The following is a 16,196-nucleotide window of genomic DNA, read 5'->3' on the forward strand; positions in this document are numbered from 1 at the left end:
CCCCCCCCCCCCCCCCCCCCCCACTTTGGGCTGTTTCTCAACATACCTTGGTTCAGAGGGTAGTTTACAGGGACTTTCCCTTACTGTGCGTCTCTCTCTCTCTCTCTCTCTCTCTCTCTCTGTCTCGTGCTGTCTCGCTCTGTCTCGTTGTACAATCTTTTTTCATATCTCTCGCTGCACATACCTTATGAGAATTTAGGGTTTGTAACCATAACTAACGAACTGGCTGATGCTATCAGTATAACTGTCAACAACACTGACGTAAAAGCGTGTGATGTTTATTTGTGCAAAAGGCTTGCTAGTGTTCACTACAGAAGAATAGTCTCTGTCTCTTAGTGTTGCCTTGCACCCTTCTTTGTGTTTGGCACAGCCTACAGCCCGGGGCTGGTCTTCGTGCCCAGAATTCTCCTCTCATCTTTTTACCTCCTTCATGTTGATCCGCTTATTTTGCAGGAATGCAAGTGTGCAGGGACAGACCCAGGGGAAAGAGAAGGGATTTTCCCCTGTTATCCCGTCTTTCCCCTGGACTCCCCTCTGCTGCTTCCGTTTCTTCCTCATTCCTCCATCTCTCCGCCCTGCACCCCCCTCACTCCCTTCCTCTTATCTTGCTGGATTTTTGTTTTAGTCACTCTAAAATCCTTTACAGGAAGCCACAGCTAGACTCTGCCAACTCTAAGAGGTTTATTTTGAAGGCCTTAAAAGGCCTCACTGTGGAAGGTAATTTGTTTAGTTCTGGAAATCATTGAAGAAGATTCTACCACACACATTTCTTCAGTGCTGTGTGGGGTCAAAATTGTAGTGTAGCTTTTCACAATGACTGATTATGGGAAGTTAAAAAAACGTACATTTCCATGGGAATGTGTGTGTGTGTGTGTTTGTTTGTTCACTTTAGTGTGTGTTTTTTTCAATCCGTATGTGTGTGTGTGAGTCACAGGATTCAGGGAAACAGGAGCTGAGGGGAGGAACACATGGCATTGAAACACTAGGAATTCCACGAAGACACTGCAAGACTACTTTTTTTTAATAGTCTTTACTGGAACAAACCCACAGCACACACACACACACACACACACACACACACACACACCTACAGCACACACACATACAGCACACACACACACGTACAGTAACAGTATAGCAAAAGAGAAACTTGGAGCCACAACTTGTTCCTGATTGTTGTGTTTATTGTGTAACCTCAAAAGCAGCTAAAAAGTCCAGTTTAAAAAAACTTCCTTTTATGACTGAAATATTGCATTGCTTGATTTGAATAGAAGGTTGTCAGTGCCCTCCCTGGCCAGAGTTGATATAATTACCAACAGGATGATACATGCTGATCTCACACAAAGGAACATCCTAGATTGCTCAAGTGAACTCATTCAGTACTTAGTAGGTTCATCCAGGCAAACTCCTGGTGAACTGTGTAATTTTTGTTTTTCCTGTACTTGCAGGCTGTTTGTCTCTCAGAACAGGTTCTCCCTAATTTATAATGAATCATACAGTCTCCTGCTTTGGTTGTTGTTGTTGTTGTTGTTTGTCTTTTCCAGTCAGCTACTTTTTGGACTTTGATTTGATTGCTGACAACTATGAATATTGGCATTGCGTACGTGCACGTACATGTTAGGTGTGTTTGTGTATATGTGGGGATAGGCATGGAGCACATGTGCCTGCACCTCATGATCGCCTGATGTCGTGTAGTCGCGATAATCGAACCAGACATAGTTCCTTGTTTACTTGTAGAAGGCGTTGGCCTATTCTTACGGGCTTAGTTCCTATTGTGTCTCTGACCTTTAACCCGTAGAACAGGTTAGTGATGTCAGAAGGCCTTTACTAGAAATGATAACGCTCTTCCTCCAACCTCACTTGCAAGAATGTGGTGATGATTGAGAAGATTTTGTAAATGCATAGCTTGACATTTTTTCCTGTCTGTTATTCATTATTTTCACCATGGATATTATGATTTTAAAACTCTTACTTCGTCTCTCTGTCTGGCAGCAGAATATCTCAACAACTTGGCTTTCTTGCTGAGAGATAGAGGAGATCATACCACTCTCATGTCTGAATAGTAAATATGCAGCTACAGCCAGCTGCTGGTTTAGTTTAGCATAACGATTGGAAACAGTGATGACTCTGTCCAGAGGTAACAAAATCATACCTATCGGCACAGAGCTCAGGAATAATCCGGCATACTGTATAACAAGATATACCGTGTTAATTAGAGGGGCTGGTAGGCAGATTTGGTTATCCTCAGATAGAGCCAGGCTCGCCGTTTTTTCAGCTAAGCTAACTGCCTCCTGGCTCATTGCTTTATGTTCACCATGCAGATATCAGCGGTATCTTCTTATTTAACTCAGTTCCTTTATTGTATTTGCAATGTGGAGATTATCAACAAAAGATTCTTGGGATAGCAACCACCTCATTACATTTTGTGGAAATCAGGATCTGGGATTTCACTGTTAGATGAGCATTTTCATTCAGAACATTGACACTATAATAGCTACTTGTTTTGAAATAATGGCATCTATAAAGAGTAAGAAATCTATTTATCTCAAATTGTAAGACAGAGGGATGATGTCTTTGAGTATAGTTTCACACTGCATGCTGTAGTGAGACAATATATTGACTTTTGTGGTTATGAACCTGAATACACTGGCTTGTCTAAACTGTCACTTTTGCTCTCATCCTCCCCCTCAGACTCCCCTTCATCTGGCAGTGATCACCCAGCAGGCAAACATGGTGGAGGCTTTGTTGAGAGATGGGGCCGACCCTGCTGCCTTGGACCGTAACGGACAAACAGCGCTCCACCTCTGCTGCGAATATGACCAGCGTGACTGTCTGTCCGTTGTGCTTTCTCTCTCCCAATCCTCCACATGCTTGGAGATCAGAAACTATGAGGGTAAGTTGTAGTCTACAGAAGAAGCACCTTCGTCTGTATTGTATTGAAGTTGTTCTTGACAAAGTAAGATTTAGGATGTGAACACAAGCAAAGCCATTATCAAATTAAGAGTGCTTGATCTGAATATCATAAATAGACTTTGTCTCAGCATTGCTGACTTTTATGAAATAAAAAAAATGTCAGCTGCCTTTTTCTCATTTACTCCTTGTGTTTGTGACCCAGTTTTGATTTCCATCTAGATATTGCAGACGTAGAACAATTTATTAAAATACACTTGCAAGTAGTAAAATGGTCAAATAGGTGAACAACCACTACTTTACTAGTTTGTTGGGGGATGTGAACTCTTGTTCAGGTAGAGATGGGGTTGGTTGTTTTTGGGTGTGTGGGCAGGAAGAGCAGAGGACATGTCCTTCCTCTGTGGTGTAGTTTAGTCACATTGCCACATCTCCATCGTATGCCTGTGATGTCACAGCACAGGAGACATTTTTATTGGGTTTCTGGGTACAGAAGATTACTTGCCCTAGCATCCTGCGCTGTCAGTTATTTCATCTTTTGAATCACCTTAAAGTTGTATAACCCTTTTGATGTTTGTTTTAAATTTCCTATTCTGTACTTCTCATGTGACATCCGTTAATAAACTGCTACTTTGCATTTGTGTGGAAAATGTGCCATATACTGCCTATGTCTCTGAGAGTTTATACTGTGTATGTACAAGTTTCAGGCAGGAGTGTGTATATGCATTCACAATTTGCGCACACTGTATGTGTCTATGTGTATTTGCATATGCTCACTGTGAAACTCAGGTTCTGCTTTGTCACTGTTCTCAGGTTTGAGCCCTCTCCATCTGGCGGTGCTGCGTGGCCAGAAAGATTTGTCCAAAATGCTGCTGGATGCAGGCGCTGACATCAATGCTATGGTCAGTCCCATGTGCTGCACTGACTCAGCGCTGACTAAGTTTCACAACATCACAAATTTGACATTTACCGTCAGTGCATCCTCTGACTTTTCCCATGGTGCTTTTCTTTCTCTCTAATCAGGACATCAAGAGTGGCCAGAGTCCTCTCATGCACGCAGTGGAGAGCAATAACGCAGACATGGTCCACTTCCTCATTGAGGTAATGAGGGTGTGTGGGCAGGGAGGAAGGAGGGGAGAGAAGGGTTGTGACTCGGCTCTATTTGATAACTCTGGTTATCTCTTTCTAGCTCATAAGCTGCATACTAAGTTTCCCATTCTTTTCTAGCTTAAAGATAAGACCTTCAAAGAATTGGAGCAAAATAGTCATAGTTTAGCTCTATAATCAGAGCTGATGTGTTGTACATGGACATAATTATCTTTTCTCCTTTCTTAATCTCTCCTTTTAAAGCATTGTCTCTTCTTCCTCTCTCCGACCTGATCTAACTCACCCTCTCAATGGATCTATCTTCTATTTCACTTTCTATGCTTAACTGCGTCTCCTTTGGCTTTCTTTGTGAATCACATCTGTCTCAACTTCTTGTTTTTCTCTTGCAGAGAGGCTGTGATGTCAACAGCCAGTCATACAGTGGGAACACAGCCCTGCACAGCGCCTGTGGCCGAGGTCAGGTGGACACGGCGCGGCTGCTGCTGAAGAGTGGAGCTGACAGCAGCCTCAAGAACTACCATAATGACACCCCTGTGATGGTGGCCAAGAACAAGAAAGTGAGCGAAAGGCTGACAGAAAAAAAAACATCCATAATAACACAGACCATGCAAAAATTCCATTCTTACAGTATTGTTTGTTTTGCCATTTTCTATGGTTGTGAGTTGCTGCTTCAGGACAATTCAGATAGTGTCGAGAAAACAGTGAACACCAAAAGGTTGCCAAATTGAGAATGAACAAGTTCCTTGTGATTTTCCAAATTTCCAATCACTCACTGTAACTTTTACGGTGGAAATTCCTACCAAACAAATGCAAACAATTGCAAAATCTACTTGACTCAGCTCTGGTTGGAATAGTAGGAAGAAATGGTTGGAAATGGAAAGTAAATGTGTGTATCCTTCCCTCTAGAGGACAGACCTAAATGGTGCAGTTGTTTCTCCACCAATATTACATTCTTGTTTGACTAAAGAGTCACCTTTTTATAGATCACTGTGACATTCAACTGTAAATGTTTTGCAGATAGCAGATGTATTACGAGGGAGAGGCTCCAATCAGGTTAGAGCTCAAGATCAACACTGTCTGTCTGTCTCACCACATGGGAGTAGCTTAACAGATAATGGTAAGCCTATGCACACAGGTTCACACTCAGACTGGTACAATCAGATACATGTTGTGATTAATACATTTGTACTAAGTTGTAGTCTTTGCTTCCACTTTAGGGTCCCCATCTCCCAACCACAGTCGTGGTTGTTCACCTTTGACTACACCACACACCCCTCATCATAGCACCTCCCATTCTCCAAAGACTCCATCTACGCTTGTATTTCCATTTTACTAGCTCACAGTTATTGTTGAGTGCAATTTGCAACTACCTCCACACAGCGAACCAAAAGAGAGACTTCAATGCCCACAAGGACATCCAAAAGAAGGTACAGCTAATGGGATGACAAACCAGCAAAAGACTACACCTGAATTCCCTATAAGCTGGCCTTCTTTTCCTGGATTCCATGCAAAAACATGCATCCCTCCATGGGTTTAGGTGCCTGGACAGAGTGCCTGCCTGCTACTTCCCTGCTCATCCAGCTGCTGTTGTGACTGGGACCAAACTAGCAACTGACAAGCTACTGCTGGATTTCTCCATATGCAACTATGAAGCAACATAAATGTGCCACTACTGTACATGCAATCGAGGCTGAACATAAAGGAAAGTCAGTAAATGATGGGCATGGGCCTAAGCTCAGTGAACTCTGACTCCCTTTGTAAAAATGTATTTTGGCCTTTACTTTTTGTATAGAGGACTGTAGAGAGATGGCAGGAAATGAAGGGCAACAAATACAATTTTGGACACCTTAAGTCTTTTAAAATTCCAGTCTGCTTACAATAAGACTGGGCCTATGTAACTTGACCTGCTTAATATTGCAGTTCATTTCCTTCTTTATGCCATTTTTAAAATAATCTACGTCACAGTACCTTTCAGATGTTCGTGTGCATAAGTGCCTGTGCGCACGTGTGTGTTATTTTATCACTGTCAAAAGTTGTTGATATATTATTTTTTACATAAAAGGGTGTCCAACAGATTCACTTTTGTCTGGATTTTGTCCGTTTATCCCGCAGCAACGTTTGCGAATTTGAAAGCAGTGTTGTGATTGGTCAGTGGGAGGTCCTTCGGAGCAAACAACCAGCCCAAAAACGAGCGCGCGGCCATGTTGAATTGTCAATATTCCGAAAGAAGAGACAAAAGAGTGAAAACTCGGTGGATTTCTCGAAACAGCGAGTGTTTACCAAACTCAATTAAATTGCCGATGAAACGTTAAGCAACGGCACAGCGGGGAAGACTAACGGTCGACGTTGCAAAGTAAAGGTAACATTTGTCTCCGTGTGGCTTAAGAGTCAATTATTATGCTTATTGATTTACCGTGTAGCCTGTGTTAACACAGCCTGGCTAAGCTAACACTAGCATGCTAACTCAATCGTTTGGTCAGGTTAAATAAAAGTGTTTAAATAACGGTTGCGAACTTAATGAATGCTGACAGGCTTCCTTTACGCACATCGTTTCTCGATTAAAAGTTTGAATTACGGTCATTTTCACACACGGGAGCTAGACTTTACGTTGGTGTTAGCATGCTAGCTGGACGGTCAAAGCCACGTTGCTATGCATAAAGTTTTAACGCCATTTACAGGCGTAACTTGACGTTATTAATTTACTTTAGACTAACTTTGTTATCGACGTTGGCAATAAAGTGTTCATGGAAGTAGATGCCCACGGGGCAACATATTGGTGGTTGGCATTACTTTGTGTTTTGTTCAATGAGGTTACAAAAAAGTCCAGTGGCTAACGTTAACGAGCTAACTTTCAATACAACTTGGTCCGTCAGTTGGGTTTGAGTTCTTAGCTTTTAACTAATAGTTACTTTAGCTCCAGTTAGCATTAGGTTAGCTGGTACCCATAGTATCACAACAAAGCCGCACCAGTTCAGTTGTTTGAATTGTTTTTCATGTCAAACTGATGCTGTTGACTCCACCGTGTCGCATTGCAATCTTGCTAACCGTACTTTTATGCCGTTTTTTTTTTTTTACCATTTTAGTTTTAAAAACAGTTTGCAGTCTAACGTATCAAAGATAGCCGCTGCTAATGCGCACAGATCTGAAATGTATGTAACTGATATCCAGTAGCGTTAGTCTGGGTTCGTTATTGTTAAGTGGCCTGTTGTTTTTTTTTTTTTTTTAAAGCTTTGAAATAACCGCCCACGATTGTTTGCTTATTTCCTGGTAGGTAACCTGGATATTTTTTTGTTGATCGGCAATTCCCAAAGCACTTTGCAGACTGTCGTCTCCATTTTTGCTGCAGAAGTGAAGGAAACCGGAACAAGATAACCACAGACATTTAAAGTGGACTATCCATCTATAAAAGCAAAATTGCCAGAGTGACTCTTTTTGAGCCACAGCAAAGACCTTTTGTGGATTTTTTTTTTTTTTTTTTTTGGATGTCAAAGGAACAAATCATAAGATTCTGAGTTGTGACCAAGCAGAAGTTATTTTACTACTGGCCATTTTGAATGTGTAAACATAGCACTTGGACTTATAAATCCAAAATACTTAAAGAACACAAAAAGAAAATTCTGGATCACAATTACAGCAAGGATAAGAGTACTCCTTCAGACCGTTTTTGAAAGAAAAGACTGTTTTGGTCACATATTTGATTTATTTATTCATATGAATGTTAATTTCTCCCTTTTTTGGAGAGTTGTCTTGTAAATAGACAGAATTCATACGCAGACCTCTTCTTTTCAAGAGGTTTGAACGTCAGATTGTGTACAAAATACATTCTTTAAAAATAGAGAAAGAAAAAGTTTTTATTTTTTTTACACACTGGTGCATTAAGCAAGAACATCGGTGAAAACGAGGAAAACATAACGCATTGAGGAAAATTGTCGGTTAATGTGTTGAACCCATGGCTACTGCAAGGACAGCAAACCCCGCACCAATGCTTGGATTGAACAAACCAGCAAATGGGCAGCTCAGAGGACAGACGGGACTCCTTCCGACTGCCCAACAGCCCAATGCCCTCCAGAAAAGGACCAGCATTCCTCAGAGCAGTGGTGGCATCAAGTAAGATTCAGTTAAATTTTCTCAATCCTGCATTGAAAAAAAGTTAGTTTTATCTCTGTTAAACACTTCTGTAGCATGACTGCTTGATACAAGGATCTGCAAAATGTAAATCTAATTTCTTTCCAGAGAACAACGCTTCTCATAGGTATGTCTTGTACAATGAAGCTGACCACAAAGAGGTTTGACAAACATAAAAATAGAAGTCTCTACGAATCACGGATTTCTTTTGCCATTGTGCATGTTATTGGACGTGGCCAGTACATTTTAAGTTTTTATTACTTGTGAAGGAAAATTATTAAGTCTTTTCCCATCCAGCATCCCAGTGTTTGAGTAATATACCTTGAAAAATAGTTTTGGGCCCACAATACATTTCAGAGCCCTCCTTTGTCCATGTTTGTGTTATTAGGTTTGGTGATGACTGGAAGAAGTGCCTGGAGCTTCCTCCAAGAGACACCAGGATGAGAACTTCGGTACGTTAACATTACATTAGCAGACATTATTATTCACATTCACAGTTCATAACTCCACTTTTTGAATTTTACACGTTTTAGACTCGCTGAAAGTGTGTTGTCTTTTAATGCTATTGACCAGTAATCTGATATGTTTCTGCGCTGTTCACCCAGGATGTGACATCAACCAAGGGAAATGAATTTGAAGACTACTGCCTAAAGCGGGAACTGCTTATGGGAATCTTTGAAATGGGATGGGAGAAACCGTCCCCTGTCCAGGTTAGTGAAGAGATTAGAACGTAGGGCCCTCTTGTTTATATGAAGTAGAGGGGGACACAGGAGTGGATTTTCGCTTCTGTCCCGTCCCATTCCCATGGCTAAGTGTAAAAAAAAGAAAGATTCTGCCCTGAAATATGATCGGCCATTTTGGCTGTAGCAAATTGTCAGGTTACTGTCTGTGCCTCAGTGCACGGTGTGAACCATCATGTCGTGCATGTATTCTAGTTTTTTCCTAGACCACCTTCAGGCTGCCTTAATAAAATATACCCACAGCCATTTCTTGTAAATCAGAATTATACGACTTTATAACTGCACTAACTAAAACCCTGAACAGTACTTCTGTCCATGTTTCAAAGTTGAGATGGTTCCAGATTTCACTCACCAAAATGATGTGGGTATTCACTTCAGGTATCTTCATTAGACATCCTCCTCCTCTTGCCAGTTGATCACGCGAACCCCTAAACTTGTATTCTTGTACGTGCATGCCAATGAAGGAGAATTTTGGGCCCCTCTTACAGCCTCCTGTAGCCTGGTCTTAAGCAGATGTAGGCATGTGTAACATCATTGGCACTCTGTAGCTTGGATACTCTTCCCTCTAGCATGTACTGTTATATTGTGGGATGAAGACGTAGCCCTATTGTGAATTCCAAAGGGTGTTCTTCATTATGGTTTGCCTTATTTCCAAATAAGTCATGTCCAAGGAACCTGAACCAATTGTACTGATTGGACTTGTGTGTCTACCAAAAGGAGGAAAGCATCCCCATCGCTCTGTCAGGCAGAGATATTTTGGCTCGGGCCAAGAATGGCACAGGAAAAAGTGGAGCCTACCTCATCCCTCTCCTGGAGAGGATAGACCTGAAGAAGGATCACATACAGGGTGAGTTTCTGTTGCCTCTGCCCGATTAGCAGATGTCGCGTTACCCGAATATTTTCTGTCACGAATGGAATTTTTGTAACAATGACGGCAATGGAGCGCAATTTTCCCCGTTGAAGCGAGTGCTTTAGGGATCGGGAAATCCCACGTTCAGAGAGACTGGTAAGTCCGGTCCGGCAGCAGAGAGCGGGTTCAGGTTTCAGAACAAAATTAAAACGGCCATAAAAATTGTCTGTCCGAGGCAAATACAGGAAAAAATGTGTTGACATGAAAAGTGACCGCAATGTTGTGTCTGTTCATATTTTCCCCTCTAAATCTATATTCTTCGGTAAATTAATGATTTAAAATAAACATATACAGTACTGCGAGCGATGTCAAAGTGCTCAGTCCAAAATTCGAAACTTCATTCATTCAATGTAGAAAAATGACATTAAGTACAGCTGCTGATCGGTGTGGCTCAGTCCAATTCACTTTGTTTGTTTCACATTTACAAAACTGTATGAACCATTTTTTTCCCATTGCACACACACAACGGACAGGTAGCGAACCGTGAATAGATATTTGCTAAATTTGATTAAAATTGTATCTGATTAGAATCAGAGTGCCCCCCTTTTTTGTATGCCTTTAGCCTATGTCTTATGATTTAAATTACTGCTACTAATTATGACGGAATTTTTACAACACTCCGTCAAAATGACGCGCAACAAGAAAGTCTAACGCGACCACTGCTTGATAAGTGCTCATTTTAAAACCGTTGCAGACGTCTGACAGATATATCAACATCGACTTTGATTGTAGTAGTATTATGAAATTATATTAAAGATTTTGTAATATGCTTAACCATTTATTCAGTCATCCTTTCCATTTCTGTCTCAATCCAGCCATAGTAATGGTGCCAACAAGAGAGTTGGCCCTGCAGATGAGCCAGATCAGCATTCAGCTCAGCAAGCACCTAGGAGGTGTCAAGGTCATGGCGACCACGGGTGGCACCAATCTGAGGGATGACATCATGCGTCTTGATGAGACAGGTACTTGTGCAGTTATTAAAGATAATGAAAAGGACTTTTCCAAAAAGAAGATTGTAGATAATTCTCTCCTAGAAGCAATTCTAATGGGATATTTCTATCTGGTCATTGAAGTCATGACTTTTCTTTTTTTTACCATGTACCTTGTGTGCACTGTCCACTTTGCTGCTGTGATCCTGTAAATTTTCCCACTGCAGGACTAATAAAGGATTATCTTATCTTTGCGCATTAGATCAATACCAATTCCTGCTCTTGCTTTTTGAGAATTTCAGTTTAATGATCATTTTATAAGCTTTTTTTATTTTTTTTACCTACTATAAAGATATATCCACAGCACAACATTTCTGCTTAATTCCACTCCGGTTGACCGTGGTTAGGAAATGTCCTTTTTGTAGTTGACATGTTTTGCCGTTTGTGTCGTCTCCTCTCCTAATAGTGCATGTAGTGATTGCTACTCCAGGCAGGATACTGGACCTTATCAAGAAGGGTGTGGCAAAAATGGATAAGGCCCAATTGATTGTGATGGATGAGGTAGGTTTGTCTTTTTAATTTCTAAATTCACTTTCAATAGTCTTTTTTTTTTTTTTTTTTTTTTTTAAAACAACCTTTCTTTAAATATCTTTCCTCAGGCAGATAAGCTGCTGTCCCAGGACTTTGTGGTTCTGATAGAAGATATAATCAGCTTCATGCCAAAGGATCGTCAGATTCTGCTTTACTCTGCCACGTTTCCCATCAGTGTGCAAAAATTCATGGTGAGAACTCATAACAGACATAATGTTCACAAAAGAGGTAAAAAATATACAATCTGGTTTCATAATATGCTGTGAATGTCTTCCAGAGCAAGCACCTGAAGAAGCCTTATGAGATCAACCTGATGGAGGAGCTGACCTTGAAGGGCATCACTCAGTACTATGCCTATGTGACTGAAAGACAAAAGGTCCACTGTCTCAACACACTGTTCTCTCGGGTAAGTGTGTACCAGTTTGAAACTAAGAGCCTAGAAAAGTTAACGAGAACGTCATGCTAGAAAATTAGTACTCGGCCTTCTCTGGTTGAAAGTTTAGACAAGTTTTACAAGTGATTTGATAGAAAATGTACAATATTATCATATATGTATATTGATATCTCAATATAGAACTGTTTTTGTGATCAAGGATTTAATCCATTGTATAAATATAACAAACAAACTTTATATATAACATTTTTAATCGGTCCTTTAATTTATTAAGTGTGCAGTTTTGTTCCTGTAATTCAAGGGATTGGCTCTCATATTGGGGCAATGATTTGCATACCCTATAAATAGAATTTGATTAAAAATGTGACAACAGAATAAAAAAAAAAGTATCCTAATGGAGCATGCAAGCTGCAGTTTGGCCGCCTTAAAATAAACTGTAGCCCACATGCTACCTGAGACAGCAGGTATAATAGAAATGTACAGATTTATGAAAATTGATGACTGAAGGAATAACAACTCATTTTTATTTCAGCTTCAGATCAATCAGTCCATCATCTTCTGCAACTCAACCCAGAGGGTTGAGCTTCTGGCCAAGAAAATCACCCAACTGGGTTATTCGTGCTTCTACATTCATGCAAAGATGATGCAGGAATACAGGAACCGTGTGTTCCATGACTTCAGGAATGGATTGTGCAGAAACCTGGTCTGCACAGGTAGGTGAAGGGAGTTCTGGGTTTTTAAATATAAAGTAGATCTCAAGTATTTTTGGTCAGTAAGTTCAACTTGTATATTTTCTTGTAGACCTGTTCACTCGGGGAATTGACATCCAGGCAGTAAATGTGGTCATCAACTTCGACTTCCCCAAAAATGCAGAGACCTACCTGCACCGCATTGGAAGATCAGGTAAGATTAACCTCTTTTTATATAAATACTCACACTCTAAACAATAGGCTTTGTTTTACAAAAGCTGGCAGCATGACTTCATGACACTACTGCTAATGATGTACAACAGCTAAACTGTCTCTCCTCTCGCAGGGCGCTTCGGTCATCTGGGTCTGGCTATCAATCTGATCACTTCAGAAGATCGCTACAACCTGAAGAATATCGAGGATCAACTGGTCACTGACATTAAACCCATCCCCAGTTGCATCGATAAGAGCCTGTACGTGGCAGAGTTTCACTCTGTTGACCCAGATGCAGAGGACGACGAAGACGGCGGAGCCAAAAGCAAGGAGCTGGGAGCAATCTGAGTGAATGGTCAGTTTTTTGTTTTTTTTTGTTTGTTTTTTTAATGCTCAGAAATCTGCCATGACTGAAAATAAACCTTAACATTAAATGTTTTATGAGCCCAGTTAAGCCAGTTTTGCTGGGCATAAATCAACTAATCTAGTGTAGGAGGGTCACAGGTCACACTTCAGCATAATTTTAAGTTCTCCATCTGAAAGCAAAACAAGTACTTAGGCTTGATGCTCAGCCCTGTGTGGCTAGAAGATGTAAAGCTGCCTTAACCATGGCCAATGAAGGCGGGGCAAGTTCTAGTTATTTACTCGACTGCAGCTAAGTGATTGACTGGTGGCCTTGAACCCAAGCTTAATTTCCACGTTCTGGTTCAGATTGAGTTTGTGTGTAGATGAATGAGCATTTTGGTGGACATTTAAAGTCTATTCAAAACACTACTCTCGCTTGGAGGAGTGCAATCTTGCTAATGGATAATATCCTCTTAACTGAAGTTGTACAGGCTTTAAAGGTGGAGGGCTGTCAAACAGCAGATTAGCACAGAGCTGATCAGCACAAAGTCGGCTGTCTGCAGGTTTGCTTAAGCAGTGACTTACTCACATAGTAGTTTTCAGAGATGTCTTATTGTGCTTTTGTATTGTTTTTCAGGAGAAACACGGCGCCTGGCATTCGTCACATGGTATTGACAAGGCATGACAGAAATCCTCCCTTGGAATCTTGTGTTCCCAGTTTGATGCCCAAATGGTCTAATTTTGATTTCTTTTCATTTCCTGTTTGAGTTTACAGTCGTCTCCCGTTCTGTCTGTGCATATATTAGTAAACTGGTATCTTCTCATTGCAACTTCAATCATTTGAACTTTCTGCCACAGATGGTCACTACATGTGATTTGGGCTATTGCTTAAGTCTGTCATTGAACTCAGCCACTCTTGACAATGGATGGACTTTGTCGTCCTTTGTACTTTGCTGTAGGAATGAAAATGTGAAACCAAAGGTAGACTTGGAGGATAAAGCCCATCTCATGGCAGTGTGCACATCCTGCTGACATGTCTTTTGAGCAAATTACTTAAAAGAAACTCACCCCCCCCCCCTTTTTTTTTTTTTTTTTTTTTTTTTTGTGTGTCCAAAAAGCTACACTCAGTGGTTACTTTATTAGCTGCACCTGAATGAAAGCCTGAATCTGTCATGCCAGGAATTTAAAAGCTGCTGGAAACATTCCTTTTTTAAATGATGCTCAGTTAGTATTAAATGGCCAAAAGTGTGCCAAAATGATATTCTTAAACTCATTCATTACACTGCCGCCACCAGCCTGAAACGTTCGATTCATGTTTACACCAAATTCTGACCGTCATCTGCATGGCCATGGGACATCTATCATTCATCTGCTGTGCCTATCTCCTCTGGCCTCAGCGCTTCGTCTGCATACTTCTGCTCTGACAGTGATTTGCATACCTTCCTTTCAACTTGAACCAATCCAACCATTCTCCTCTCACCTCCCTCATTAGCAAGGCACTTTTGTTGTCGCAGTTTTTTTGGTGTGTGTGTGTGTGTGTTACCGGATAGACTAGTATGTTCTCGCACCAACAATCATTCCACAGTCAAATTCCCCCTCTATTCAGATGCTTGGTCGGAATTGTTTTTTTTATTTAGTAGCTGTTTTAGACATTGAGCAGGTGTACCTAATAATGTGGCCACTGGGTGTAATTATTTTTGTAACTTTTGCCATCATTCCAGGTTTGTTATAGATAACCTTTTGCTTACTAACTTTCATGCTGACATTTGGGGATGCAGCTGTGAAATAGGGCGGCTTGTACACGTATCCAATCTTTAAAAGGGATCCAAAGTTGGAAGAGTTGACACAGAGTTACAAAAGTATTGATAGAGATGGCTTGAGAAACCAAAATGACCACTTTGCTCTTTGCGATGGTAAAAAGATGGCTGCTATGGTGTTCCAGTAAAGCACCTGAAACAGTGCTGCTGATGGTGAAATTGTTACTTTTTTTTATATTGAAGTGTTAACTGTGGAAATACGAATTTAAAGATGGCAGTGTAATGTCGGTGACATTGTAGTGCATTTTGTCGAAGCACAGATCCCATAATGACAATGTCGGTATTTAATTGTGGAATTACTTTGATCCCCTTTTAAAGCCATAACACCAGGCAGCATTTTCTTGAGGTTATCAGTAATTAACATGACGGGATGAGATGGCCGATAGTTTACATGTTGTTACCGGCCAACTTGTTGCGTCATGTCGATGTCGATTCTGTGTCCCTCCTCCTCTCCAAAGTGCCTTAGTGTAACGTCAAACTTCTTACTTTGCCCAGACTCTTGTCCCAACTTTGTGTTGTAGGTAAAACGGCCCCCAAACAATTCCTCATTGGTTTCAGTTTTGAAAAAGCACAGTTAAAGTCACAGGATTTCAGTTTCTCCTTATTCATTTGTCATGACAAATTGTATATATGACTAGTTGTCAGAATATATTACTGCCTTGGACTTCTTGACATAAGCACAATGTCACAGAAGATTATGTATTTCAAATTTAAAACAATACTGTGAAATTTCCACTTTTTTTTTTTTTTTTTTTTTCCCCCCTTATGTTTTGGTTCCCCACTTTTTCAGCCTCGGTACAGTCTGCAATCAATACACAACCATCTTCTCAGTGGGTCTGTAACTTCAGACTATTTTGGTCCATCACTGTAATCTTGAAAAATGAATACCTTTGACTTAATGACCAGATGTTTAACTAGAAAGACAGACAGGCAACAATTTTCTGTTAAATATGTCAATGTCGGCGCCCGAAATGCATTAAACTCCAACTGATTTGACTCCTCCCTTTTTTTGTCTTAATTTTTGTAAATGTTGTATGTAAATATTGATTGAATTAGTCTCGTACACTGCCAGCCAGGAGCCTTTCTCACAAAGCAGGATATTGGTGTAAAACCCACACTTCCTCCAAACCAGGGAGAACTCTACCCATGCTTTCGAGCCAGTCGTGACAACCTCACACAGATGATAACAATCAATACTGTTTCGACCATATACTTTGGTGTGGTTAAGGTTTTCTACCAAAGGCCCAGTTTGAAACCACAGATCATGCAGTTATTATTTGATTACTGCTTATGTATTAGTTTATATATTGTCAAATCTTAGTGTTTCTGACTTATCTTAAAAATGTCCACAGACTGCATATGCTTATTTAAATTAATTTATATAAAATATGGCGGTGCAGGTATGATTTGTAATACCTGTAGTCATGAA

The 16,196-nt window shown here is 40.6% G+C and overlaps 2 protein-coding genes across 2 annotated transcripts in view; both read left to right on the forward strand.

Annotated features, from left to right (window-relative positions):
- The window catches only part of bcl3 (BCL3 transcription coactivator), an 18,990-nt gene extending 12,884 nt beyond the window's left edge, over positions 1 to 6,106 (forward strand). Inside the window, exons 4-9 of the mRNA XM_031853374.1 lie at positions 2,692 to 2,893; positions 3,721 to 3,809; positions 3,931 to 4,008; positions 4,404 to 4,571; positions 5,032 to 5,131; positions 5,232 to 6,106. Of these exons, the coding sequence (XP_031709234.1) occupies positions 2,692 to 2,893; positions 3,721 to 3,809; positions 3,931 to 4,008; positions 4,404 to 4,571; positions 5,032 to 5,131; positions 5,232 to 5,350 (756 nt within the window). The 3' untranslated portion in view covers positions 5,351 to 6,106. The remainder of the gene's footprint in view (positions 1 to 2,691; positions 2,894 to 3,720; positions 3,810 to 3,930; positions 4,009 to 4,403; positions 4,572 to 5,031; positions 5,132 to 5,231) is intronic.
- Positions 6,107 to 6,224: 118 nt separating this feature from the next.
- On the forward strand, positions 6,225 to 15,767 carry ddx61 (DEAD (Asp-Glu-Ala-Asp) box helicase 61). The gene is made up of 13 exons (XM_031853446.1): positions 6,225 to 6,373; positions 7,286 to 8,121; positions 8,528 to 8,591; positions 8,745 to 8,849; positions 9,597 to 9,726; positions 10,605 to 10,751; positions 11,185 to 11,279; positions 11,378 to 11,500; positions 11,587 to 11,715; positions 12,236 to 12,416; positions 12,505 to 12,606; positions 12,739 to 12,960; positions 13,588 to 15,767. The coding sequence occupies exons 2-12, from the start codon at positions 7,964 to 7,966 to the stop codon at positions 12,951 to 12,953; spliced, it is 1,449 nt and encodes a 482-aa protein (XP_031709306.1). The 5' UTR covers positions 6,225 to 6,373; positions 7,286 to 7,963; the 3' UTR covers positions 12,954 to 12,960; positions 13,588 to 15,767.
- The last annotated feature ends 429 nt before the right edge of the window (positions 15,768 to 16,196 follow it).

This window comes from Anarrhichthys ocellatus, unplaced genomic scaffold, assembly GCF_004355925.1.
Source record: "Anarrhichthys ocellatus isolate YVR2014 unplaced genomic scaffold, GSC_Weel_1.0 scaffold13, whole genome shotgun sequence".
NCBI classification, from domain to species: Eukaryota; Metazoa; Chordata; class Actinopteri; order Perciformes; family Anarhichadidae; genus Anarrhichthys; species Anarrhichthys ocellatus.